We start from the raw sequence: 24,465 nt of genomic DNA, 5'->3' as shown, positions 1-24,465 counted from the left end.
CCACGCTGGTCTGATATAGACATATATACGATTCTAAATTAAGTTGCCTAAAAAAGTAATTCCTTATTTTGCACTTCAATTTTATATTTAAGTTTTTATATGTTCCTCAGCTGTACATGTATAATTTTGTAAACTTATGTGATATTGAGTAATTTTAATTGTTTTATTGTTCTTCAATAGCTGATCTTTCAATTGACCACTACGAGCTTATGAGAACAGCTCACCTCGAAGACCGACAAATGTTTTACTTACAGTGTGCTATGGAGGAAAACTGTGTAGCGTCCACAGCTTATGAAATTCAAAAAGAAAATCCTGCATGGCATCTGGATTCAAGAAGATTATTAAAATTTACCGCAAAAATTTTTAATGCTGGTAATGCAGATTTTAGGCCTGCAATTCCAAAACACTTATGGGAATGGCATATGTGTCATATGTAAGTATATCAATTTTAAACAAGTAGTCAGATATCACCCACTTATTTCCAACGCGTATAGCATAATGTACGTATCCTTTATCATCTATAGTCCGTCCGCTATAACTTTTCCCATGCGGTACGATTCATTTTCAATCAAATTAAGTCAAAAAAGAAAGTGAAACGTACGCCGATGTGTGTAGTATATAGTATAAAGTATACAAAATGTATATACACATCGACGTTCGTTTCAATTTATGTTTTGACTTAATTTGATTGAAAATGAATCGTACCGCATGGGAAAAGTTATAGCGGACGGACTATATCTATCTACCTAATCAGCCCTAAACACCCAACCTTGGATATAGGTCTTCCTTCTTCCATGCCTCTCTATCTTGGGCAATTTGCATCCATTTTGATCTGGCGTATTTCTTCAGGTCATGTGACCATCACATTTGTGGCCTTCCCCTTTTTCGTTTGTGGTTCCACGGTCTCCAATGTATAATCGTCTTCCATCCTTCTGCCTTAGGGTGTGTCCGGCGAACTTCCATTTAAGCGTTGCTACTTGGATTGAGACATATTTCACTTTTGTTTTGTTATGGATCCATTCTTTTCTTTTCCTCTCTAATAGTTTAACGTTTAGCATTTGTCTTTCCATGGATCTTTCTGTCTTTGCTATTTTTTTCTATATTTTCCTTTGTAACTTCCATGTCTGAGAGCCATATATGAGGGCAGGGTGTAGGTATACATTGATTGAAGACTCTTGTTTTTAGGTATTGTGGGGATTTTCTGTTCGTTAGAATATAAGGGATTTTTCCGAATAATACCCAGGCCAATCTTATTCTTCTCTTTATTCTCTTTATCATCACATGACCAAAAGATGATTTTTTACGTTTAACTTAGCATATATTTTATAAAATTTTCTGTGCATAGCTTTTGATCTTGATAAAAACATTATATTAGTAACTCGATCGGTACATGATATGTGTCTTGTCAAGCTGAATAGAAAAATAATTTACCATTATCGCCAACCCTCACAAAAATCATTCATTATTGTAGGGGAAGCTGTTCAACAGTGAACCACTTTTTTTAAAGCTCAAAAAATAGGTAAAATTAAAATTTAAAATATATTTTTTGCGTTTAAACTACAGAATAGAGTTTCTAAATTATTGTTTTAAAGTGTATTTTTAATTTTAACAATTTATGTAAGAGATATTACTCTTTGTTTGTTAAATGTCATTTGATTAATTGTGGACCAGGGGTGGTCCACAATGAACCATGAACAATTTTACAGTGAACCAACAATGCAATAATCAAAAACAAATGGGAAAAAGTATATGATTTTTATTTAGTTCATGTTTTATTACAAAAATGGTGCTTATTAAACAAACAAACGTAGTTCTGCTTAGATAATTTAAAATAATACAGGCCTTAAAAAAATAAAAAGATCGAATAGGTCTGGATCCCGGGTATGAAAAAAAAGTTGATTAATAACAAGCTGAAATGTTGTTCTGAAGCTATTTCCTTGTGGCATTTTTATGATTAATTATTTATATGGGAAATAAGCCACAATTAAAATGAAAAAAATAATTTTATTAACGTTTCGACGCCCAAATCGGGTGCCGTTGTCAAAATACAAGCAAGCTGAAAATTTGTTAATAGCTTAAGGGTGTCTAGTCGGATAAACTTTGATGTATGGGAACACTGGAACAGGGGCAGTTTTAATTGTGGAACAGGTTAAAAATTTGGAACGGTCACACCACGAAAACGGCACCTTTATTTTGTCCGACAGAACAGACTTAAACTCTTCGAACAGAGATTAAACTCTCATGCAAAAATCAGACTGCTATTTATCACCAAATGGGCGTTCTAATGAGTGGAACATGTAGAATATGTCAAATGACAGGAATTATGACAGGTGATAAATAGCAGTCTGATTTTTGCATGAGAGTTAAATCTCTGTTCGGAGAGTTTAATTCTGTTCTGTCGGACAAAATAAATGTGCCGTTTTCGTGGTGTGACCGTTCCAAATTTTTAACCTGTTCCACAATTAAAACTGCCCCTGTTCCAGTGTTCCCATATATCAAAGTTTATCCGACTAGACACCCTTAAGCTATTAATAAATTTTCAGCTTGCTATTAATCAACTTTTTTTTTCATACGCGGGATCCAGACCTAGAACATCAAAATTTGAAAAACTTAGTAGCTTATATTAGACATATACCATAGAGAGTTAAAAACTTATCGAATGTTCAGCAAGGACAAATCATCCTTGAACAAAAACGTTTCATGTCTACTTTTAGATCCAAGCACTTTTAGTATGGTATAGTTAGACCCAAACCCAGACATTTAAAGTGAAAGTTATCCTCCAACACCAAATTGTTCTATATGGTCCACATAATGTTCAGAAAAAAGACACCATTTTGAGCGTCGGGTTTGGGGGGGAGAAATCTGCAAATTCGTAGTTTTTTACGTTTTTCGTCAATATTTCTAAAACTAAGCGGTTTAGCATGAACAACCTTCTACACAAAATTGTTCTACATTAAATTTGAAATAAAAAAGGCTCTATGCATAACCCTTCTAAAATGAATGGTTCCAAAGTTACGGAGGTAGTATAGTATAATTGGTCCAAAAACAGGCCTAACCCAGACATCCAAAGTAAAAGTTTTCCTTCAACACCAAATTGTTCTCTATGGTCCACATATTGTTCAGTAAAAAGTTCCACCATTTTGAGCGTCCGGTTTGGGGGGGAGATGGGGGAGAAGTCGGTATATTAGTAGTTTTTTTAGGTTTTTCGTCAATATTTCTAAAACTATGCTTTAGCGTAAGGAACGTTCTATAGAAAAATGTTCTACATAAAATTTAAAACAAAAAAGGTTCTATACATAATTGTTATAAAATCAACGGTTCCAGAGTTACGGAGGGTGAGAAGTGGAGGTTTTCGATACTTTTTATATATACCGATTTATCCCGCCTCTCCCCCCCAAACCCGACGCTCAAAATGGTATGACTTTTTTCTGAACATTATGTGGACCATATAGAATAATTTTGTGTTGGAGGATAACTTTCACTTTGGATGTCTGGGTTTTTGGTATAGTTATATCATAAATATTGCCCAAAAAATATAAAGAGTATCGAAAACCTTGACTTTTCACCCTCCGTAACTCTGGAACCGTTGATTTTATAACAATTATGTATAGAACATTTTTTGTTTTCAATTTCATGTAGAACATTTTTGTATATAACATTCTTTACGCTAAAGCATATTTTTAGAAATATTGACGAAAAACGTAAAAAAAACTACTAATTTACCGGCTTCTCTCCCATCTCCCTCCCAAACCGGACGCTCAAAATGGTGTAACTTTTTACTGAACAATATGTGGACCATATAGAACATTTTGGTGTTGGAGGAAAACTTTTACTTTGGATGTTTGGGTTAGGCCTTTTTTTGGACCAGTTATGCTATACTACCTCCGTAACTTTGGAACCATTCATTTTAGAAAGATTATGCATAGGGCCTTTTTTATTTCAAATTTAATGTAGAACAATTTTGTATAGAGGGTTGTTCATGCTAAACCGCATAGTTTTAGAAATATTGGCGAAAAACTAAAAAAACTACGAATTTACCGATTTCTCCCCCCCAAACCCGACGCTCAAAATGGTGTGACTTTTTTATGGACATTGTGTGGACCATATAGAACAATTTGGTGTTGAAGGATAACTTTCACTTTGGATGTCTGGGTTATGCCATCTTTTGGATCAACTATACTATACTATTTTGGATGTTTAAAAATATACTTAATATCTGAAATTTTTACATTTGCTAGATCGGGTTCAATGGGAAATGTAAACTTTTGTGTTTCTCTTTCTTTTAATCTTAAAAATGATACGAGGCAGTCATCATTCTCATCAATATCTTGTAACATTTTTATTACGTAATAAACAGACAGTTTTTTTGTAGTAAAGTGTACCAAGACAAAATCATCTTCTTTAGGATTTCGTGAAAGAGGAGCTAAGTGATTTTCTAAGTCATCATCATCACTTGGTTGTTGTTACCAGTCATCATCAGAAGAGCTATCAGAAATAAATTCTTTAGATTCGTTTGTATCTGAATCAGATTTTCTTTTACGCTGATTTACCTCTCTAATACCTCTCTTTTTGCAGTTTCTTTTTTAGCTTTTGCGTTAGCCCGTTCTAAAGCTATTGCATCCTTTTCCGGTGTATCTGTTGCTGTAACGCTTTTTCTAACATTTCTACGTTTTCTCTCTTCATCACGAGGACCTGCTTTTAAAGGTGGTCGAAATATTTCTGGTGTTATTAACCTTTAACTACCCGCGCATTAAGTTATAACATAACTACACGCGTGGCGTACTTTATAAGCCACAAGGAAATACACTTGAAAATAGCGGATTTGTTTTTTTTTGAAAAAATACACTTAGTAGTTTGTATAAACCTTATTCGGCATCGGTGAATACTTGGAGTTCCTTCTCAGTAAGCCAATTCGGATTTATAACTGGAATCATGGAATAACTGGATTCCATAATAAATAAAATTACTAATAAAAAATTTTTTGAAATGTGATTTTTTACAGGAGAAAAAGTATTGTTTATAAAGAAAAATATATTTTGTGCCATAATGACTAAAAAACAATTGAAATATTTACTTATATTACTACTTATATTAATATAATCGTGGTGTATATTGTCCACCACCGGAAACAACAAATAATAAACTGTAAATTACGATTTTCCCAGAACGCTGATTATAACGAAACTAAAACCAAATTGTAAAGCACATTCCAGTGATAGGTTAGAGAGATAAACAAGGTCAAAAATTAAATTTTTAAATATATTTGCAGTAGAATTCTTATATCTGGCGTACAAAATACGCCGGCGCGTGTAGTTAAAGGTTAATACTTTGGTGGTAGACTGGGAAGGTTGGTCAATGGATTTCTCTGTGTCTGCAACATCATCCGCGATTTTGCTTGGGCCTGCTTGGTTTTTTTCGTTACGTTGTGGCGTTTCAGTTGTTTCAGAGGTTGGCTCATCTGTTGTATTGTTGGGTTCAGGACGGTCCGTAACACTGCTTGGCAAAAAATCTTCGTCGCTTAATATGTTTCTGTTAAATGGAAAAATTCCACACTTGGAGAAGGCAGTGGCTATGTTCAGTGGTGTCATAGCTCTGGGATAAGCATGGCCGACAAACTTAGCCACTTGATAAATGGTGACAGGCTTCCCTTGGTTACGAAGCATCCAGGATTCTAAAGCGGCATAATAATACGTCTTAAACGGACTTAGCAGTCCAACATACATATAACGGCTGCAATTTAGCTGAAGTGTGCGGAGGCAGTGTGAGAATTGTTACTCCAGAATTTTTTGCCAAATCCAAGGCCTCTATGGAGAGATGCGATTCGTGGTTATCCATGATGAGTAATGACGGATTTTCAGGAGTTGAATTGGTATGATGGATAAATTGTTTTATTACGTCAAGAAACAGATTACTATTCATCCAACCAGATGGAGCCGCCAATCCTAACGTCCCAGGGGGAGCTCCGTGCAACATCAGGTCTCTATAATTCTTTCTGGGAAAAACAATGGCAGGAGGAATTGCATGCCCTGTTGCGCTTACTATGCAACATGTTGTAACCAAAGTTCCCTTTTCACCGATAGTAACCTTTCCGACATTCGACAAACCAGTTAAGGCAATTACCTTTTGGGGTTTCTGAACAGTTGATGTTCCCGTTTCGTCCAAATTATAAATGCGTGTGCCATCAGCAAATTTGTCATTTCTGTTAAGAACATTTTTGATAAATTATCAAAAAAGGTTTTCACATTTTCTCGGTTAAAGGACGTTGCTCTTGCAAGACTGCAGGGTTCTGGCTGTCTCAACGAGATATCTGGATGTCGATTTCTAAAACATCTAAGCCATTCTACACCAGCTATGGAATTTCTTTTCCAGGAATCTGGCATTTTAATGTTGTTTAGCCTCGCCATTTCATAAGCAACTTGCCTGCAGTCTTTTGTGGCGAGTCCGTAAAATTTTAGTGCACAAATTTTGAAGTATCCAATTAATACATTTTCTTGTTCTAAAGAAAAAACCCGATTTACTTCGTAGTTGGGAACCAAAGAAATGTTGCCTTGATTTTCTCTTTTTTACATAGCGGCGAAGTGTAGGATAAGGAATTTCGGCTTCTTTAGCTGCCTTTCGTATACTCATGCCTTTTTCTACTGCTTGTAAAGCCTTTCTCATATTTTCCTGTGTAGTTGCTTTAATTTTCCTTTCCTTAGTTTTGTTTCGCGGCATTATAGAAAATAAAAACGTAAAATTGTTATTCTAGAACGTGTTTAGTTCGAGTCTAATAAATAAAAACAATAAACATAAATGTACTTTTTAAGTAAAGTTAACTTAGTTCACATTTTTTTTTAAAGAAACACTCACAAAAAAGTATCTGGTCCACAGTGAACCGGTTCACTGTGAAACAGGGTCGATTGATTCACTGTGTACCACTCTGTACATTATTATATTTTAGGTTAGAAAAAATAAGAAAAAAGCTTCACACTTGCAACTATTTTACATAAGTATGGCCAAATACCTATAGAAAAGTATGTAAAAGGTTTGCTCTTAACTATAATCAACGCAAGGACATTAAAAATCGTAATACTTACTTTACATATATAAGTTTTTTCCTCTAAAAACAACAATTGGCTCGCACCTCCTTATAAACTTTGCAGCCCGTGCCGGCTAACTGACCGGATGGATTTGTAAGTCAACTGTGGCTATTATTCGTAGAAAGCAAGTGTCTGGCGTTGCCAGATTTTGTAATATTTCGGTGGTTCACTGTACCCCACTGGTTCACTGTTAAACATCTTCCCCTACTCAGTTGTCCTCATTTGCGGCAGTAAAGTTACATAAACATTACATTATACTGAAAGAAGAATTTTACTTTACCTTGAGATTGAATGTAAGTTGAGATTGAATGTAATGTAAGTCGTCGATAGCAGTAATCGATTATTTATTTGAATGAACTTAAAATTTATTTACCTTAAATTTATTAAAAATATTGTACAAAATTTACTTTATTATTAATTTTTATGTCAAAAAGTGAAATTGTCTAGTATTTTGTAATTATATTCATATAAAATAAATCAAAACTTTACAGATTTAGTAATTAGGTATTCAATGTTGATAACTATCGATTAAACATCGAAACCGGCCATCGTGCAAAAGTCATATGTCATTACTGTCATACGAAATTTTTATTTCGTCTAAAATTGAAAAATTCCTTATATTGTAAGTAAGTGTTAATGTTTTTGATGATTGGCGATAAAATTTTGTATGCACCACGTTAGTAAAGACACTTTATCGAACTCGTCTGTTACTTGCCTCACTAGCTTCGCTCCCTCTGCTCGTAATATCAAACTCGTTCGACTTTACTGACTTGGTACATAAATAACTATTATTCTTGTTTAAAAGTGCACTTTCAACATCGTTTGCCAAATCGTTAATTTTTGGTGACACTGTACTGTACTGCACAAGGTCGATTTTTTTTGCCGATTTGTCTTCAAGAATACACATTCTTAAGTATTTAGCACAAGGTCCCATCAAATTTTCTGCAAGTGTAAGAGCTCTTCCAGACCTTGCGATTCTTGAACTAACTCGGAATGATACTTCGAGAGCCATTTTACTACCTTTACTATCAACAGGAGAGAAAAACACTATACATTTATTATCTTCCATTGTTCTTTTAAGAAGACATATGGCCTCAAAAATACCTAGAAAAATTAAATTGAGTGTATACAAAACACTTATAAGACCACTGCTACAATATGGTTCAGAAACTTGGTCACTTACACAGAATGACCAAGAACTGCTCAAACGTTTTGAGCGAAAAATCCTAAGAAGAATATATGGAGGCATAAAAGAACAAGGTTTGTGGCGCAGGCGTTACAACTTTGAGTTGTATAGAAGTTTTGGAGAACCTGACGTTGTAAAATTCATTAAGGTAGCACGCCTTAGATGGATAGGTCATGTAATCAGACGAGAGGAAGATGCCATAGTCAGAAAAGTTTTTGACCGAAGAAGGCCGATAGGACAACGAGCAAGAGGAAGACCGAGACTTAGGTTTAGAACAACTTAGGTTAGACAACCTATAAAATGATTTGAAATCTATTGGAATTAGAGCATGGAGAAGAGTTGCCAGAGACAGGGGCGAATGGAGGATGGCTCTGAAGAAGGCTTTGGCTCATAAAGAGCTGTAACGCCACTGATGATGATGATGATGATGAATGTTCTTTTAAAATATTCAGTAGGTTTATGGTTTATCGTTGTAATCCGGATATCTTGTCTCAAGCTGTCGAAGATAAAAAAAGAATGTGTGTGTACTTTGTACGCACGTAAGAAGTTATACTTCTATTACATATTATGTGATTTTACCGAAATTGATATAATGTACTTTAAACAGTTTATTTATATTTTATTTAAATATTAAACTAATTTTAATACTTACTACTTTCCAAAAATTTTTATTAAGACAATACCAAAAATTTTAAAAAATAAAAGAATAAAACGCACACAAACACATTGAAAAATGCCACAAAGAAAAAATGATTTCTGAACGATAATAATTGTTGGCAAAAATTTTAAATACGCATTTTCTGAAAAAAAAAATTATATAATAAATATACTTACAATCATAAAATGCATAAAAAAATAAAAAAATAAAAACTTATATCGGGATTCGAACCCGCGAATTTGGGGACGCTTTGATTCGTAATCGAAGCCTAGACTCACTCATCCAATTACTCATTATTTGTCATGTGGAAAAATAGGTCAACTGAACGTTTTACTGTTTGACAGTTATTCTGAATTTAAATCAAATTATGTAGTTTGATTTTTGTGGAAGAAAATATTAAAATATAACAAAACAGTAAGAAAACAATATATTAGATGAAGATTGGTAGAACTTTTGTTGGTAATCAAATTAAGCATGTAAATCAAAGCATTACATACCTACTAGATAAATAAATCTACGCCAAAAAATCATAATTTAAAAATAAAAATCGGACCTAATTTCGGATTTCTCTCTAAAATCCACATTCTTGAGAAAAAAAAAATTATTCCAACCTAATCCAAATGTATACTTACAATATGATTATAATAAAAACTACTTACCAAATTAGAATGAGTCCTTGTCCAAAATAGGCCAAAAGTCCAAAAATATATATGAAAACTATTTAAAAGGGCAGTATAACTATTAACTAACTTTTGTTTGTTGTTTCTTTTCACACAAATTTCAAAACGCAACAACCATAAATAATCAAACCACAGCTTTGCCACAGCCGACATATTGAATAATTTTTGACATGTCATTTGAACATCCAAACAGAACAAAGTTATAATGCGCATGCGCCGGGATCGTAGGTTTTAACATATAAAAATTCACCCTCATATCGCCCGTAAAGAAGTATAACTTCAACAATGGTTTTAAACTGGTGTTGGCAAGGACTTCATGACAAATTACACAAAGCGGTTTAGGTTCTGACTTTCCCGGTGACACAAAACCCATTTTCAAATAGTCAGTGTAATATTTTCATTTCTTTTCGTTTTTCCACCTGGCTTGTTAATTTTCTTATTACTTTTATTCTGGTGAGAAGGCACTTCACTATAACTTTCAATACCACCTCCCTGTGTTGGGCCCGAAAGCATAGGGAGCACGGAAGGAGCCTCCACGCAAGTGGTATTATAAGAACGAAATGTCACTGGCGCTCCCTGGAAATGCCCCTCGGGCGGCTAATTCTTCCACCTCTGGATCCAAACAAACAGACGAGAATCAATGGCTCTTCTCAAAGCTTAAATTGACAATGATGACCATAAATATTGAGGGTTGAGGGTATTACTTGTAATGCCCTCATTTCTTTTAATAAAGTATTTCGTTTAATCACAATTAAGCCAAAACATCGCACACCCTGGGATAACAAAGCTGTTCGCATATCAGCCAAGAATATGCGTTCACGACTGTACATCAAAAAATTTACTACCAACGTATCTGTTACTGAATATATCACCAAGTACAAGGCAATCTATTTAAAAAAATCAGCTATCAAAATCGTCCGAGAAGCTCTAAAAATGTTGGTAACTAAAAATGTAAAGAAACTTAGTCCATAATAAACGATCTTCGAAATAAAACTCACACAGCTCAAACATTTTCCCTTCCAGACCCAGAAAATCTAAGTAAATACTTTGTTACTGTGAGTAAAAATATAACATCAACTATTTTGTCACAACAAGATCCCATTTCTTTTCTCCCTAATTCAAGAAAGGTCTCGAATTCATTCTTTAGAATGGTTGATAAATCTGAACTGATCCAAACAACCAGGACCTCCATAAAATTTTTCTCAAATCTCCCAAAAAATGCCTAAGAGTGCCTAAAGACTACTACTACCAGTACTCTCCAAAATTATTGAGAGACTCATAAAAGCCCGACTTATGTCCTTTCTCGTTGAAAACAACATTTTATCACAAAATCAGTTCGAATTTTTAAATAATAAATATAACACTGATGCTATGTTTTCTATACTACATGAGGTTTATCAAGCATTAAACAATAGTCTGCACACTCCCACTGTTTTTTGTGATTATGCCAAAGCTTTTGATTGTGTAAATCACGACATTTTGATAAAAAAAAACTAGATGTCTACGGAATTCGAGGTATTTCTCTGAATTGGCTTCAATCTTACTTGGATAATAGGAAACAAATGGTGAGAGCAAAATGATAGAGACTCTAGTCTCAAAAATATTGTATGTGGTACCACAAGGTTCAGTATTGGGTCCTCTACTTTTCCTTATCATATCCAGCCTTCCTTATATTTATTAATGACATTACTAGTTTAGAAATCGATGGAAAAGTTTTTCTTTTTGCTGATGATACCAGTATCACTATGAGCAACTCAAATATCGCAGCTATTCATGCTACTATAACTTCTGATCTACTCACAATAAAATCCTGGTCCGATTCTAATTTACTCTCTTTTAACGTAGATAAAACAGTAGCATTATCTTATAAAGGAGCTCTTTAACCCTTACCTCTTTGATCGTTGATCATGATCAGTATCGTTGATTCTGTAAAGTTTCTTGGTATTTTTTTAAATGGCAACCTTAAATGGTCCCTTCATATCGATGTGTTAAGCAAACTTTGTTTACGTGATAGGCGTGTTAGGCAAACTTTCGATGAAAGGCACCAATTTTACGGGTTTGACAAACCGCCAGAAACCAGCCGACTTAAATCAAGGAAAAGGTTTATAAGAAATGTCAGCGTCGAACCACCCGCACTGTTCCCCCTACACCCAGAACGACCTAATGGAATGAGGAGAACCTGGCGGACACTCAACCGCATACGCACTGGTGTTGTCTCTGTTGACCCAAAGGTAAAACAGAACCTCATTAAATGGGGCATCAAGTTAGATAACGACGCACTTTGTGAATGTGGGTAAATATAGAACGTGGAGCACCTGAGAGTATGCAGACACAGCGCACCGTCGATGATTTATGGCTCGCAAATACAAAGGGTGTAGACGTAGCCAGATATTGGGCAGAAAAACTGCTGAAAAAATAAAGTAAGTGTGTTGGGCCCAAATCAGGGAACAAAGAAGAGGCAGTAGTTGATTTTTCATCTAGCTTTCCATTAAACTTTCCATTTGTTCTTTTAAACCTACATTGGTACCACTCTTTCACATCTGGAATTAGTGTTTTCGTCCATTGTGCTTTTTCTATCTGTTGCTCCCATTCTTGTTGCCATTCGTTTAGCATTAATTTGCTCTCTTACTTCGGCTTTGACTCCTATTAGGATTAGGTGACCGTTATCATTTTCGTATATAATCTTACGCTCTTTTGCTAGGAGGTGAATGGGAAGCGTACCCGCGATCACCTGTAGGGCTATCGTCGATGTAATCCGGTATGCACTTACTACCTTCGGGAGGGGTTTTCTTTGACTTCTCGTTAATATTTCCTCATATTTTTTTAATCTCAACGCTTCAAGCCATACAGGTGCCCCATATAGGAGGGTGGATTGTATTACCTAAGGATACAATTTTCTTTTATAGTTGCTCCATCCATCCATCCAATGGCACTACAGCCCAAATCGAGCCTTGGCCTCCTTCAATAAGCTTCTCCAATCATTTCGATTTACCGCTGTTCTTTTCCATGAACGCGTTCCCAGGTAGTTCCTGGCATCCTCATCGACTTCGTCTTCCCATCTCTTTTTAGGTCTTCCATTTATAGTTGCTCGGTCCGCCTATATTTGGCATATCTTTGTCATAGCAGCAATTCTCTGTTCAGCCTTCTGAACTGTATTTATAAGGTGTTTCGTGTATCTCAAACCTGAATCAAGGTGTATGCCCAGATATTTAGCACAGTTACTCGGTTCTATAATGCTACCATTTAAATGAAAGCTCAAAGTTGGTTTCTGTCTTGGTCCCTTTAGTATTACTATGTCTGTTTTGCTACTTGCCAACTCTAGGTCATTCTCTGTCATCCACCTGTTGACTTTTCTGTAACAACTTTTCACCTTTTCTTCAATATCCCCGTTTATGTTAGACTCTATTAGGATTGCAAAGTCATCTGCATATGCTATGGCGTAGGTGTCTTGCCCATAGTCTATTTCCAATACCCCGTTGTACAGTACATTCCATAGAGTAGGTCCCAAGACGGACCCTTGCGGTACTCCTGATGAGAGTTTCATGTCTGTATTATATGCCACATTTAAATATCTGTTTGTCAGGTATTTATTTATAATATTTATGATGTAGTCTGACACTCCTGCCACTTCGAGCTTCGTTAGTATGTGATGCCAATTTGCAGAGTTGAAGGCGTTCTTCACGTCGAACATCACAAGAATGGCCCATCTTTTTTCTGATCTTTTTGCAGAATAACTGCAAAGAAGTTATTCTTCACCGCATCTATAGCCGATCTGGATTTTCTAAAACCGTACTGTCTATCTGAAATTTTTCCCAGAATTTCAAGTTCGTCTTCAAGACGTTTCTTTATAAGACCTTCACATAATTTTCCTATGCAATCTAGTAAGCATAGAGGTCTATATGAGTTGGCTTCGTCCGGGTTCTTTCCTGGTTTTGGTAGTAATACGAGTCTCGCCAACTTCAGTTTATCTGGGAATTCTTGTGTGTTCAACAATTCATTGAATACTCTGCGCATCACTTCAGGTTTCTCTTTTACTACCAGTTTTATTGCTTCTGGCGTTACTTTATCTGGACCTGGTGCTTTTCCTGGCTTTATACTTTCTGCTGCTTGTATGACCTCTTCAGTAGTGAACTCTGCAGGTCTAATATTATTGTCTATCCGTAGGAATGTGTTGTCGGGCTTCCTTGGAAATAGAGTGTTCGCTATTTCCATCTTTCGTTTTGCACAAAGGTTATATGGGGACTCGATATATAACTACTCGCCTTAGTTGCGGCACCTTTTAGCGTCCAGCGGCGGTGTCCGGCGGCCACCCGGTGCACAGTCGCTGGACGCTGGGACCGTTCTTGGTTTCACCGTTCGTGCTCCCCTCACAATTTTACTTAGTTACCCTAAGCTGAGAACCCTTTTTCTAACTAATCAGCAAAATATTAAAATTCACGCAAAGGGACGTAAAACGGATAGAACATACTGTGACGCTCCTAAAACCCGATCGACCGCTGAAGATTCCGGCATATTTTTATATTCACACATACCTAAACAATTTTTTGTCTACCTAAGCCAGAATTTCAGTACCGTTTGATTTATGATCTTCCGTATTATATGTTTTTCGAAATGTTCGATTTACCTGTTTTGATGTAATATGTAAATAATTTTGAAAAAGGTTGTTTATTTCATGAATATTCGAGAGGTATTTATGTTACTATAAATAGAAGACGATTTTTGAATGAGAGTTCAGTTGAATTTGAATTGTAAAAACGGATAGTTCGGGTTTATTTGTACGCGACGCGAAATTTGAAATGTAGTTAAGTTCTTTTTTTGTAAATAGTATCTTTAATAAATTAAAATATTTAGTAGGGAAGGAAACTATTCTAAATTTGCAGTTACTCAAGAGCTATGGGGACCTATTGGGTTGTGAAGATTACATCCTAAAACCAATAAAAGTTAATTGAAGTTTTCCATAAAGTGGGGGACTTTCCATTTTTTAATTTAATTTTCCATTTCCGACAATCGTTTTTTCAGATTATAGCGCCATCTATCCATAATTCGAACAAATGTCTCGAATAAAAGTTACTTCTTCTTCTTCTTTAGGTGCCGTGTCTGTATTCAGACGTTGGCCGTCATCATGTTTACAATTTCCTGAAATCTCTCTCTATCGGCTGCTGCGCGAAATAATTCTTCTACTGTGCAGCCACACCATTGTCTAATATTACGCAGCCATGAAAGTTTCTTTCGACCAGTCCATCTCTTTCCCTCCACTTTTCCTTGTATTATAAGGCGAAGCAGATGGTATTTAGGTCCTCTAATTATATGGCCGAAGTATTCTGTTTTTCTCCTCTTTATGATGCTTATGAGCAGACGTTCCGAATTCATCATTTGAAGAACATCTTCATTGGAAGTGTGCGAAACCCACGATATCTTTAGGATTAGTCGATAGCACCACAATTCGAATGCTTCTATTTTGTTTAGCATTGTGGTTTTTAACGTCCATGTCTCACAACCATACAATAGGATAGACCACACATAACATTTCAGCACCTTCTTTCGAATATTCATCGACAGATTTCTATTACATCAAACTGGTTTCCAGGTCATAAAAGCCTTCCGTGATATTTCGATCCTAGTTATTAGCTCTTCATCAGAGTCACAATTTACATTTAACCAGCTGCCAAGGTACTTGAAATGATTTACCCGTTCTAACTCCTCTCCATCAAGAGAAAGCTGACCTTGATCTATATTAATCTTTCCAACTGCCATCCACTTTGTTTTTGAAATGTTGATTTTAAGGCCTCTCCGATAGCTTGCTTCACTGACTAGATTTAGTAGTGTCTGAAGATCTTGTAAATTTTCAGCAAGAATGGCTGTATCGTCAGCGTATCTAATATTGTTGATTACTTCTCCGCCTAGCCTTACTCCCCCTTGTCTGTCATCCAAAGCCTCCCTAAAGATTTCTTCAGAGTACAGATTAAAAAGGGTGGGTGATAAAACACAACCTTGTCGTACTCCACGTTTTATCGGCAGTTTTTCAGTACGACTGTCTCCAATTTGGATAGAGGCTACTTGATTGTAATATAAGTATTTCAGCAGTCTTATATCGTAGTGGTCAAGTCCTGCTGCCTGCAGGCAATCGAAAAGTGTATCATGTTGTACTCGGTCGAATGCCTTCTCGAAGTCGATGAAACAAACATAAACGTTCTTTCGGAATTCACAACTTTTTTGTAATAGAACGCGCATACAAAATAGTGCTTCTCTAGTTCCTAGACCATTTCTAAATCCAAATTGCTTATTACCCATTCTAGTTTCGCACAGAAGGAATACTCGGTTTTGTATAATACGTAAAAGTATCTTAAGTGTGTGACTCATCAAACTGATTAGTCTAAAATCGCTGCATTTGGTGGGCCTGCTTTTCTTTGGTAATGTTATAAACAGTGACTCCAACCAATCATCTGGTATTTTTCATTCGTTGTAAATTTTGTTAAAGAAAGTAGTCAAGTAGGTAATGTTTTCCTCATCCAAAAGTTTAAGTAGCTCAACAGGGATTTGATCTGGTCCAGGTGCTTTATTGTTTTTGGCTTGTTGTATTGCTTTTATGACTTCTGACTTTAGTATACTGGGACCTCTGTCTAATTGGTTGTCACAGGTAGTATTTGGAGCATTTTCTCGAAAAGCATCGTCAAAAAGGTCACTGATGTGTCTCTCCCATTCTTTGCACTGTTGTTCGTGATCACAAATTTTTCCGTCTGCGGTTTTAAGTACGTGAGCATTTTTCTGTTTTCTAATTCTGGAGGTATATTTAAGTTTCTTGTGGAGGTTGAAACTGTCATGCTTTTTTTGGAGGTCTTCTATTTCTTTACATGAATTCTCGAGCCAGGATTCTTTGGCCTGTTTAATTTTTCTTTTTATGAGTTTGTTAATTTCACGGTATTTGATAATATTTCTATTTTTGTATTTTCGTCGAACTTCCATCAAGTCTAGAATTTCTTGGTTCATCCATTCATTTTTTGCCAACATTGTAGGTGTTTTTAAAGATTCCCTTACGTCCTCTAAAATCGAGTTTTGAATATCGTACCAACATTCGTTAATAGTTCTGTTTTCGCTTGGTATATTTGATATTCTGTGCATTTTACTGTTTATCTGCTGTGCTATGTGTTCGCGCGTTTGGGTGTTTTTAAGAGGGTCGAGATATATCTTACTAGGCTTAGTTGGCTTTATTAGTTTCTTTAATTTAATTTGTATTTTGGAGCAGAGTAAATTATGATTTGAGTTTATGTCGGCGCCGGGGTAAGTTCTTACATCTTTAATATTGTTCCGAAATCGATGGTTTATTAGGATGTAGTCTATTTGATTCCGTACTATTTTACCTTGATGTCCATCTTGAGGGGATTTCCACGTGTAGAGACGCCTTTCTGGAAGTTGAAACCAGGTATTTGTAATGACGAAGTCATTTTCTTGGCAGAATTCTATTAGACGCTCACCTCTTTGATTTCTCTCTCCCAAGCCGAACTTTCCGGTGATGTTTTGTGTCATCTTTTGTCCAACTTTAGCGTTAAAGTCTCCCATAATTATTGTTGTTTCGTGTTTCTTTGTTGTTTTTAGCACTTCTTCTATTTGATGGTAGAATTCTTCCATTTTCTGCTCATCTGCATCTGTAGTGGGAGCATAAACTTGGATGATATTTATATTTACAGGTTTAGCATTCAGCTGTATTAAAATTACTCTGTCTGACATTGGGATGAAGTTAGTCACATATTTACTAATATGCTGTTTCATAATTATTGCTACTCCGTTTCGATGCATATGGTCTTGATTTCCAGAAAAATAAACGGCGTATCCGTGTGCTATGAAATTCCCTGTATTTGGCCATCTTGTTTCACATACCCCCATGATAGTAATGTTTAGTCTGTCCATTTCAGAGAGTAGATTTCTCAGCTTACCGGCTTCATATAAAGTTGTTACATTCCATGTAGCTATTTTATACGGATTCTTCATTTTCATCTTATGTCTGGTGATGTTTTGCTCACAGGGATTTCGCTGGCTAGCGACCTGGGAAGCCCTGTGGTTTAATTTTGTATTCCTTCCCCTGCCGGATCTTGAGTTCCGCAGCCCATGATCAGTAATGTTATTCGTTTCACTAATTGATTTCATGATAACTTTACTAGGGATTATAATGGGGTGGTTTCCCGTTGCCTTCCCCATCGCAGTGTTTTAGCCGTATCAATCTAATATAGTAATTGTCGCCTAAAAGTGTCCATATTAAACTGTTCCGAAACTTTTTCTCCACCTTAACACAGTAATGAAAATGCTGCTTCCCATTTCCATGTGATAGATTTTATACTAACCCTAAAATCCGGGGTCGCCACTTCCGCCATCCTCGCCGTACCGAAGGCTTCCCTCTCCGCCGTGGCTGCCGTTGTGGTCTTCATCCGTAACCCTGGACAAGGGACCCTAAGCAGGTACTAGTTTCCCGGGCCAAGAAACACCTGGAATCTGTGGGGGGCAGGGATTGATTCAGTTTCCCTGATAGGACTATCCAAGGAGTTCCAAGGAGTTCCTACCCACTACCCGTAAAAGTTACTTACTTTTACGTAAATAATCCAAATCTGCAATAAAAAATGGGGGCTCCTATTTAAGCTTTTAAAGTAACCCCACCCCATCTCCGTGGGAGATCGTGTTTGGTACCATTCGATAGATGTTTCAAAAATATTGAATACATGTTTTTCGATCTGATGTTCATTTCGCGAAATATCGCTGGGTACGTATTTAAAATTTTAAATTTACCCCAATATACAATATACCCAATGTACAATATACCGATACCGAAACTATGGGAAGTACTGCAAAACTCCAACATTAACTTTACTCTCATAAAAGGTGTCCAAAATTTATACAGTGACAAGAAATCTGCAGTAAAATTAGGAAACAAAATACCAGATTTGTTTACAGTCAACAAAGGTCTACGACAAGGATGTTGCATATCACCGAGTCTGTTTAAGATTTATATCGCCAAAGCCCTTGCAATATGGAAAAGAAAATGCAGTGGAATGGGCATCCAAATCGACGACAACACCTGCCTGTACACCCTTCAGTTTGCAGACGATCAGATAATATGTGCAAACGATAAGGAAGATTTGGAATATATGACTCGCAAATTGAAGGAAGAATACGAAAAATGGGGATTGCAGATGAATGTAAAAAAAACACAATATTTATGCCTAGGTGAGGATTCAACTGATATGATATTGGACAATAATCAGAAAATAACTAGCTGTGATAAATATAAGTATTTGGGCATTAATTTCAACAAGGAAGGTACTGACGATGCAGAAATTAAGAGCAGAATAAATAAAGCAAGAACGATAATTAAATCATTGAACGGAGTTTTATGGAGTACCGAGATAGGGAAACAAAGAAAAATGCGAATATACAACACCATGATTAAGAGCACATTGGTATACGGATCCGAAACATGGAGAATAAAGGAACACCTAAAACGAAAATTAGAAGCTACTGAGATGGACGCCCTAAGAAGAGCAAGTAGAACATCGAGATTGGACCGGGTTAGAAATGAGGAAGTAAAGCGAAGAATGAATTTACAAGAAACGGTTGTAGAATGCATTGAGAAGAAACAATTAACGTGGTACGGACATGTTCAGAGAATGGGGGAGGAAAGACTGCCAAAGAAAATTATGAAATGGATACCCACAGAAAACAGAAAAAGAGGAAGGCCAAGAACGACATGGATACAAGGAGTAAGACGATCAATGAGTGTACGAGGATTAGAAGATGAAAACTGCAATGATAGAAGATATTGGCAACAAGGCATCGGACAACGTCGGAGGACGTTTTGAACCCGAATTTATATATATATATATATATATATATATATAAATTTACCCCCACCCCTCTCCGTAGGGGGTCGTGGTGGTATCGTTCGATAGATTTTTGAAAAATATTGAGCACGTAGTTTTAGTTTTTCGATCTGACGTTCATTTCGCGAAATATTCGCTTTGTTTTTGTAAAACTTTGTGACTCGCCCATTTCCTTACGCCCCGCTCAAATCGTCAGGTTTTTGAAATATAGGTACACTGTTTTGCATGTCTTACCTATCTTAATCTGACAATTTCGAGCTTTTTAACCTTAACGAGCTCTTAACGAACTCCCCTGTATTAAGAGCCAATATATGGTAGAGGTATGGTACTACGGAGGAGAAAATACACAAGGTAGAAATGGAACAGGCTTCATGATAAGTAGAAGATGGAGAGAATGTGTATTAGATTTTAAAAAAGTAAATGGAAGAATATCTTATTTAAGGAAAAAGAATAGAGCTGCTAATATCTCAATAATAAATATTTATGCACCCACAGAACAAGCAGATGATCAAGAGAAGGATGATTTTGATGAAGCTCTAGAAAGCCTCTGTGAGGAAATTAAAAATCATGACACACTTATAATTCTAGGAGACTTCAATACAAAGATGGGTAAAGAGGAACATTCGAGATCGGTGGCAGGGAAAGAAACAGCACATGACGCAACAAATGAAAATGGGATAAGAATGGGCAATCTAGCTACAGATATGAATATGTATGTAGCAAGTACTAAATTTCGGCACAAGCTAGAGCATAAAATAACATGGCTTATTCCAGGAAGAAATACAGGAAACCAAATTGACCATGTCCTAATAAATAAAAAGAGACTAAGAATGATCCAAGATGTAAGGTCATATCGAGGCGCGGATGTGGGCTCTGATCACTTCCTTGTAATAGCAAAACTTAAGCTAAGAATGATAGATATGGAGAAAAAAGAAAACAAAAGGAAAATATGGAGAATAGAAGAGTTAAAAACAAAGAAACGGCAATATCAACAAGAAATGGAAAAACAACTATTGGAAAATATAGAAAATGAAAACATTGAAACAGACTGGGAAAATATACGAAGAAGTATAGAAAACACAGCAAATACAGTGCTAGGAAGAAAATATGTAGAGAAAAGGAATGACTGGTTCGACAATGAGTGCGAAGAAACATTAAAGAAGAAAAAATCAGCAAGGCTCAAATGGTTAAGAACGGGAGTCACAGATGATTACAGAATATACCAAAAATCAGAGGAGATACCACAAAACTAATAAAACACAAAAAGGTGAGGTGGATTGAAGAAAACATGGATGCATTGGAAAAAGACACAAAAAACAACAGCAAGCTGTATAAATATATTAAAAATCAAAATAAAAAATTAAATTTGGCAACAATAGAAAAAAAAGAGTGGCAAAATTATTTCAAAAATCTCTTAACGCAAGAAAACATACAAGCAAATGAAGCAAAAGAAGATGAAGTTTTGGAAATAACAGAAGAAGAACGGCTTGAACAAAATATACCAACGGCAGAGGAATTTGACGAAGTGATAAGCCAACTAAAACAAAATAAAGCAGGGGGAACAGACTGTTTAGTTAATGAGTTGATTAAACATGGAGGGACAGCCATACGGCAAAGATTGTATAACCTGATTAAACAGATTTGGATAAAAGAATCAATGCCTAAAGAATGTGAAAAAGGGTTAATTGTTCCGATATTTAAAAAAGGAAACCCAAAAGTTTGTGAAAACTACAGAGGTATTACTCTTCTAAATGTGGTTTATAAGATCTTGACCACAATGATAAATAAACGATTGATGGAGCATGCAGATATAAAAATAGGGGATTATCAAAATGGTTTTAGGAAAGGAAGATCTACCGTAGATGCCATACACATAGTGACTCAGACAGTCGAGAAATTCTATGAATATGACATGTAGCTACATATCCTTTTTATTGACTTTAAGCAAGTATTTGACAGTATCAAGAGACCAGAAGTAGTAAACGATATGAGGAACATAGAAGTACCTGGAAAGATAATAAGACTCGTGGAAATGACGATGAAAGAATCAAAGGCATCCGTATTAACGCAGGAAGGAACAACAGAAGAATTCGAATACAATGCAGGAGTAAGACAAGGAGATGGGCTGTCAACTACGCTCTTTAACATAACTTTAGACGCCATAATTAAGACGTGCAAACTCAATGGGACGATCACCAACAATTCAGTCCAGATAGTAGCATATGCTGATGACCTAGCGGTGCTGGCGAGAGACAAAAGAACCTTAGAAGATATAATCAGACAAATTGAAAAGAAAGCTGTGAAAAGAGGCTTAACAATAAATGAAGAGAAAACTAAATACATGAAAATAGAGAGGAAAAACAAAGATACAGAAGAAAGAAATATAAAAATCGGGAATTATAATTTTGAAATAGTCAGTAATTTTCAATACCTAGGAGTCATAATTAACAACAAAAATGAAAGAAATATAGAAATTAGCAACAGAATACAAGCGGGTCATAGAGCATATTATAAATACAAAAGTATTTTAAAAACCAAAAAAATCAGCAGAGTTACGAAAACCCGAGTATACAGAACAGCAATTCGAGCAGTGGTGATATATGGGGCAGAAACCATGAGCCTAACAAAGAGAGAAGAAGAAATGTTAAAAATATTTGAAAGAACAATGGTAAGAAGAATTTATGGACCAAAGAAAACTGTGCACGTAGATTATGAAAGGCTCTTGAATTTAGAAATAAGAGACATACTGGGAGGCGAGGATATAGTGAAAGCTATAAAAACTCAGCGACTACGGTGGTGTGGACACTTAAAAAGAATGGTCGAAAAAAAAGATGTAAGGAAAGTTACAATGTGGAACCCAAATATAACAAGGGCGAAAGGAAGACCAAAAAGTAGGTGGGAAGACCAGGTATTAGAGGACATAAAAAGATTGAAAGTGCCAAGATGGAGACAGCAAATACAGGACCGGGATATATGGAGGAAAATAACAGAGAACGCTAAGAGGAACCCTAGATTAGACTAAACTGGAGAGAAGAAAGAATGTGGAGTGACTCACCACAATAAATGAGTCAATGAGCTCAATAAGAATGGCTCCAACTCCGCACGGAGTGTATAGCCTGTATATGGTAGAGGTACATTTACAGGGTACTAGGTTTCTCACCATGTGATAATTTAACGCGCTCGAGTAACTGCAAAAATCCCCGCTTGTGCTCACCTACCATTAATAAATAATTGTAAATTAAATTTCTAGGATTTGTATAATAAATAATCTAAATCAAGTTTTCTCATTTAAAAATAAATAAAGTCACTCTAGGACTCTAGCTAACAATACACTATACCTACTTTTGCATAGTATTGTTTTGTACGGCTTAGGTTTCTAAAAGAAATTAGCTTTTTAGAGTAAGAAAGTAGCGGCTTTTAGAGTTAACCATAATAGTTTTTTGCAGGTAACATTGAACCAATTCTTTATTAATCTTAGGCTATCTTCACCTTTCTAGATTTTTATAGACACTTAATATAACAACTGATTTAAGAGTTTTATGATTGACAAAACTGATGACTGGTTTAAGAGTAATTATTTTAGGCTTTTGATCTTTTTCGTGCTATTAAACATTTTTTATGTTATTTTAGATCATTGTCTCGCATACTTTGCCTACAATAGAAATATTTAACTGTTTGAATGTATTTAAGTTCTTTTTAAAGCTTTCTGTGTTTTAGGCATTATCACAGTATGGAAGTTTTCGCCACATTCGATATCTACGACAGTAAAGGCCAACGAGTAGCAGAAGGTCACAAAGCATCATTTTGTTTGGAAGATAATCAATGCTTACCAGGGATAAAACAGAAATATGCATGTGCCAACTATGGAGATCAGGGCATATCGGTAAATTGTTCTGATATTTACAAGTACACAGTGGACTGTCAATGGGTAGACATTTCTGACTTGAAACCAGGACTATACAAAATGAAAGTTGCTGTTAATCCAGAGTTTAAAGTAGCAGAGATGACTTTCGAAAACAATGCTGCTGTTTGCGATTTTTATTATTCTGAGTATTATGGAAGTGTAACTAACTGTAAAGTTCAGAGACCTTAGGATCCTGTAGTAAATAGTAACCTTCTACGAAGGTTATATTTAAAAATAGTAAACTGTTTAATACACAATACTATTACTAAATATTGTAGCTATTGTAAATTATTTATTATTATACGATACATATTTAACTACGAATTTTTATAAAATATCTAATACAACGACCGGAAACACACTATACATATAGTCTGGGCACATTATCGGGGAATAGGCCATTTTTGGGAAAAGTTATTTACCAGTAACTGTATTGCTGGAATCGAATCTTATGATTGTATATATTAATAATATAGGTATGCAAAGTTCGCAGATAGTGTGCTACTTTTTTTATAAACAAAATGGCGCCCGAAAATCGTATTTTTTTTTTCAATTTTTGCTCTATAACTCCAAAGATTTTAACTTTACACAAAAAACACTTAAATAAAAATTCACTGGTATTCACATAAAATTGCTGGTAAATAACTTTTACTTGTATTTAGCTAATTGGCCCAGAGTACTAGTCTGTAGGAAAATTATGCAGAGTAATAGATTATCATTAAGTATCGCAAACATATTCAGGATATAGCACGAAATTTAAAGTATATGCATCTCTCATTACTATACTTACATTATTTATATCCAATTTGTTTCTCTACTACTCAAGTAGTTAAACCCGTAATATAACATAATAAGCACTGAAAGGGTTTTCTAATTTTAGGAAGTCAAGTAAAGTCTATGCGTTGAATTTACACGGATAAATTAGTAAATTAATTAAGTAAATTAATCAACCATTTAACTAACAGTACAAATTATTTTGTATCTGAAATTTTAAAGCGGTCCATAGGCGTAACCAGGGGGGTTTGGGGCTTATAACCCCCCTTTTGGATGTATTTTGAGCTCTATACGCTTAACAGCATTACTATTCCATAC

The 24,465-nt window shown here is 35.5% G+C and overlaps 1 protein-coding gene across 1 annotated transcript in view; it reads left to right on the top strand.

Annotated features, from left to right (window-relative positions):
- LOC114330072 (lysyl oxidase homolog 3) overlaps positions 1 to 23,690 on the top strand; it is an 87,428-nt gene extending 63,738 nt beyond the window's left edge. Inside the window, exons 6-7 of the mRNA XM_028279383.2 lie at positions 181 to 433; positions 23,187 to 23,690. Of these exons, the coding sequence (XP_028135184.2) occupies positions 181 to 433; positions 23,187 to 23,562 (629 nt within the window). The 3' untranslated portion in view covers positions 23,563 to 23,690. The remainder of the gene's footprint in view (positions 1 to 180; positions 434 to 23,186) is intronic.
- Positions 23,691 to 24,465: the final 775 nt, after the last annotated feature.

The sequence above is a fragment of the Diabrotica virgifera genome, chromosome 2, assembly GCF_917563875.1.
Source record: "Diabrotica virgifera virgifera chromosome 2, PGI_DIABVI_V3a".
In the NCBI taxonomy this organism is placed as follows: domain Eukaryota; kingdom Metazoa; phylum Arthropoda; class Insecta; order Coleoptera; family Chrysomelidae; genus Diabrotica; species Diabrotica virgifera.
Note: the sequence above shows the minus strand (reverse complement) of the source record. Positions and strands in the feature narration are given on the sequence as shown.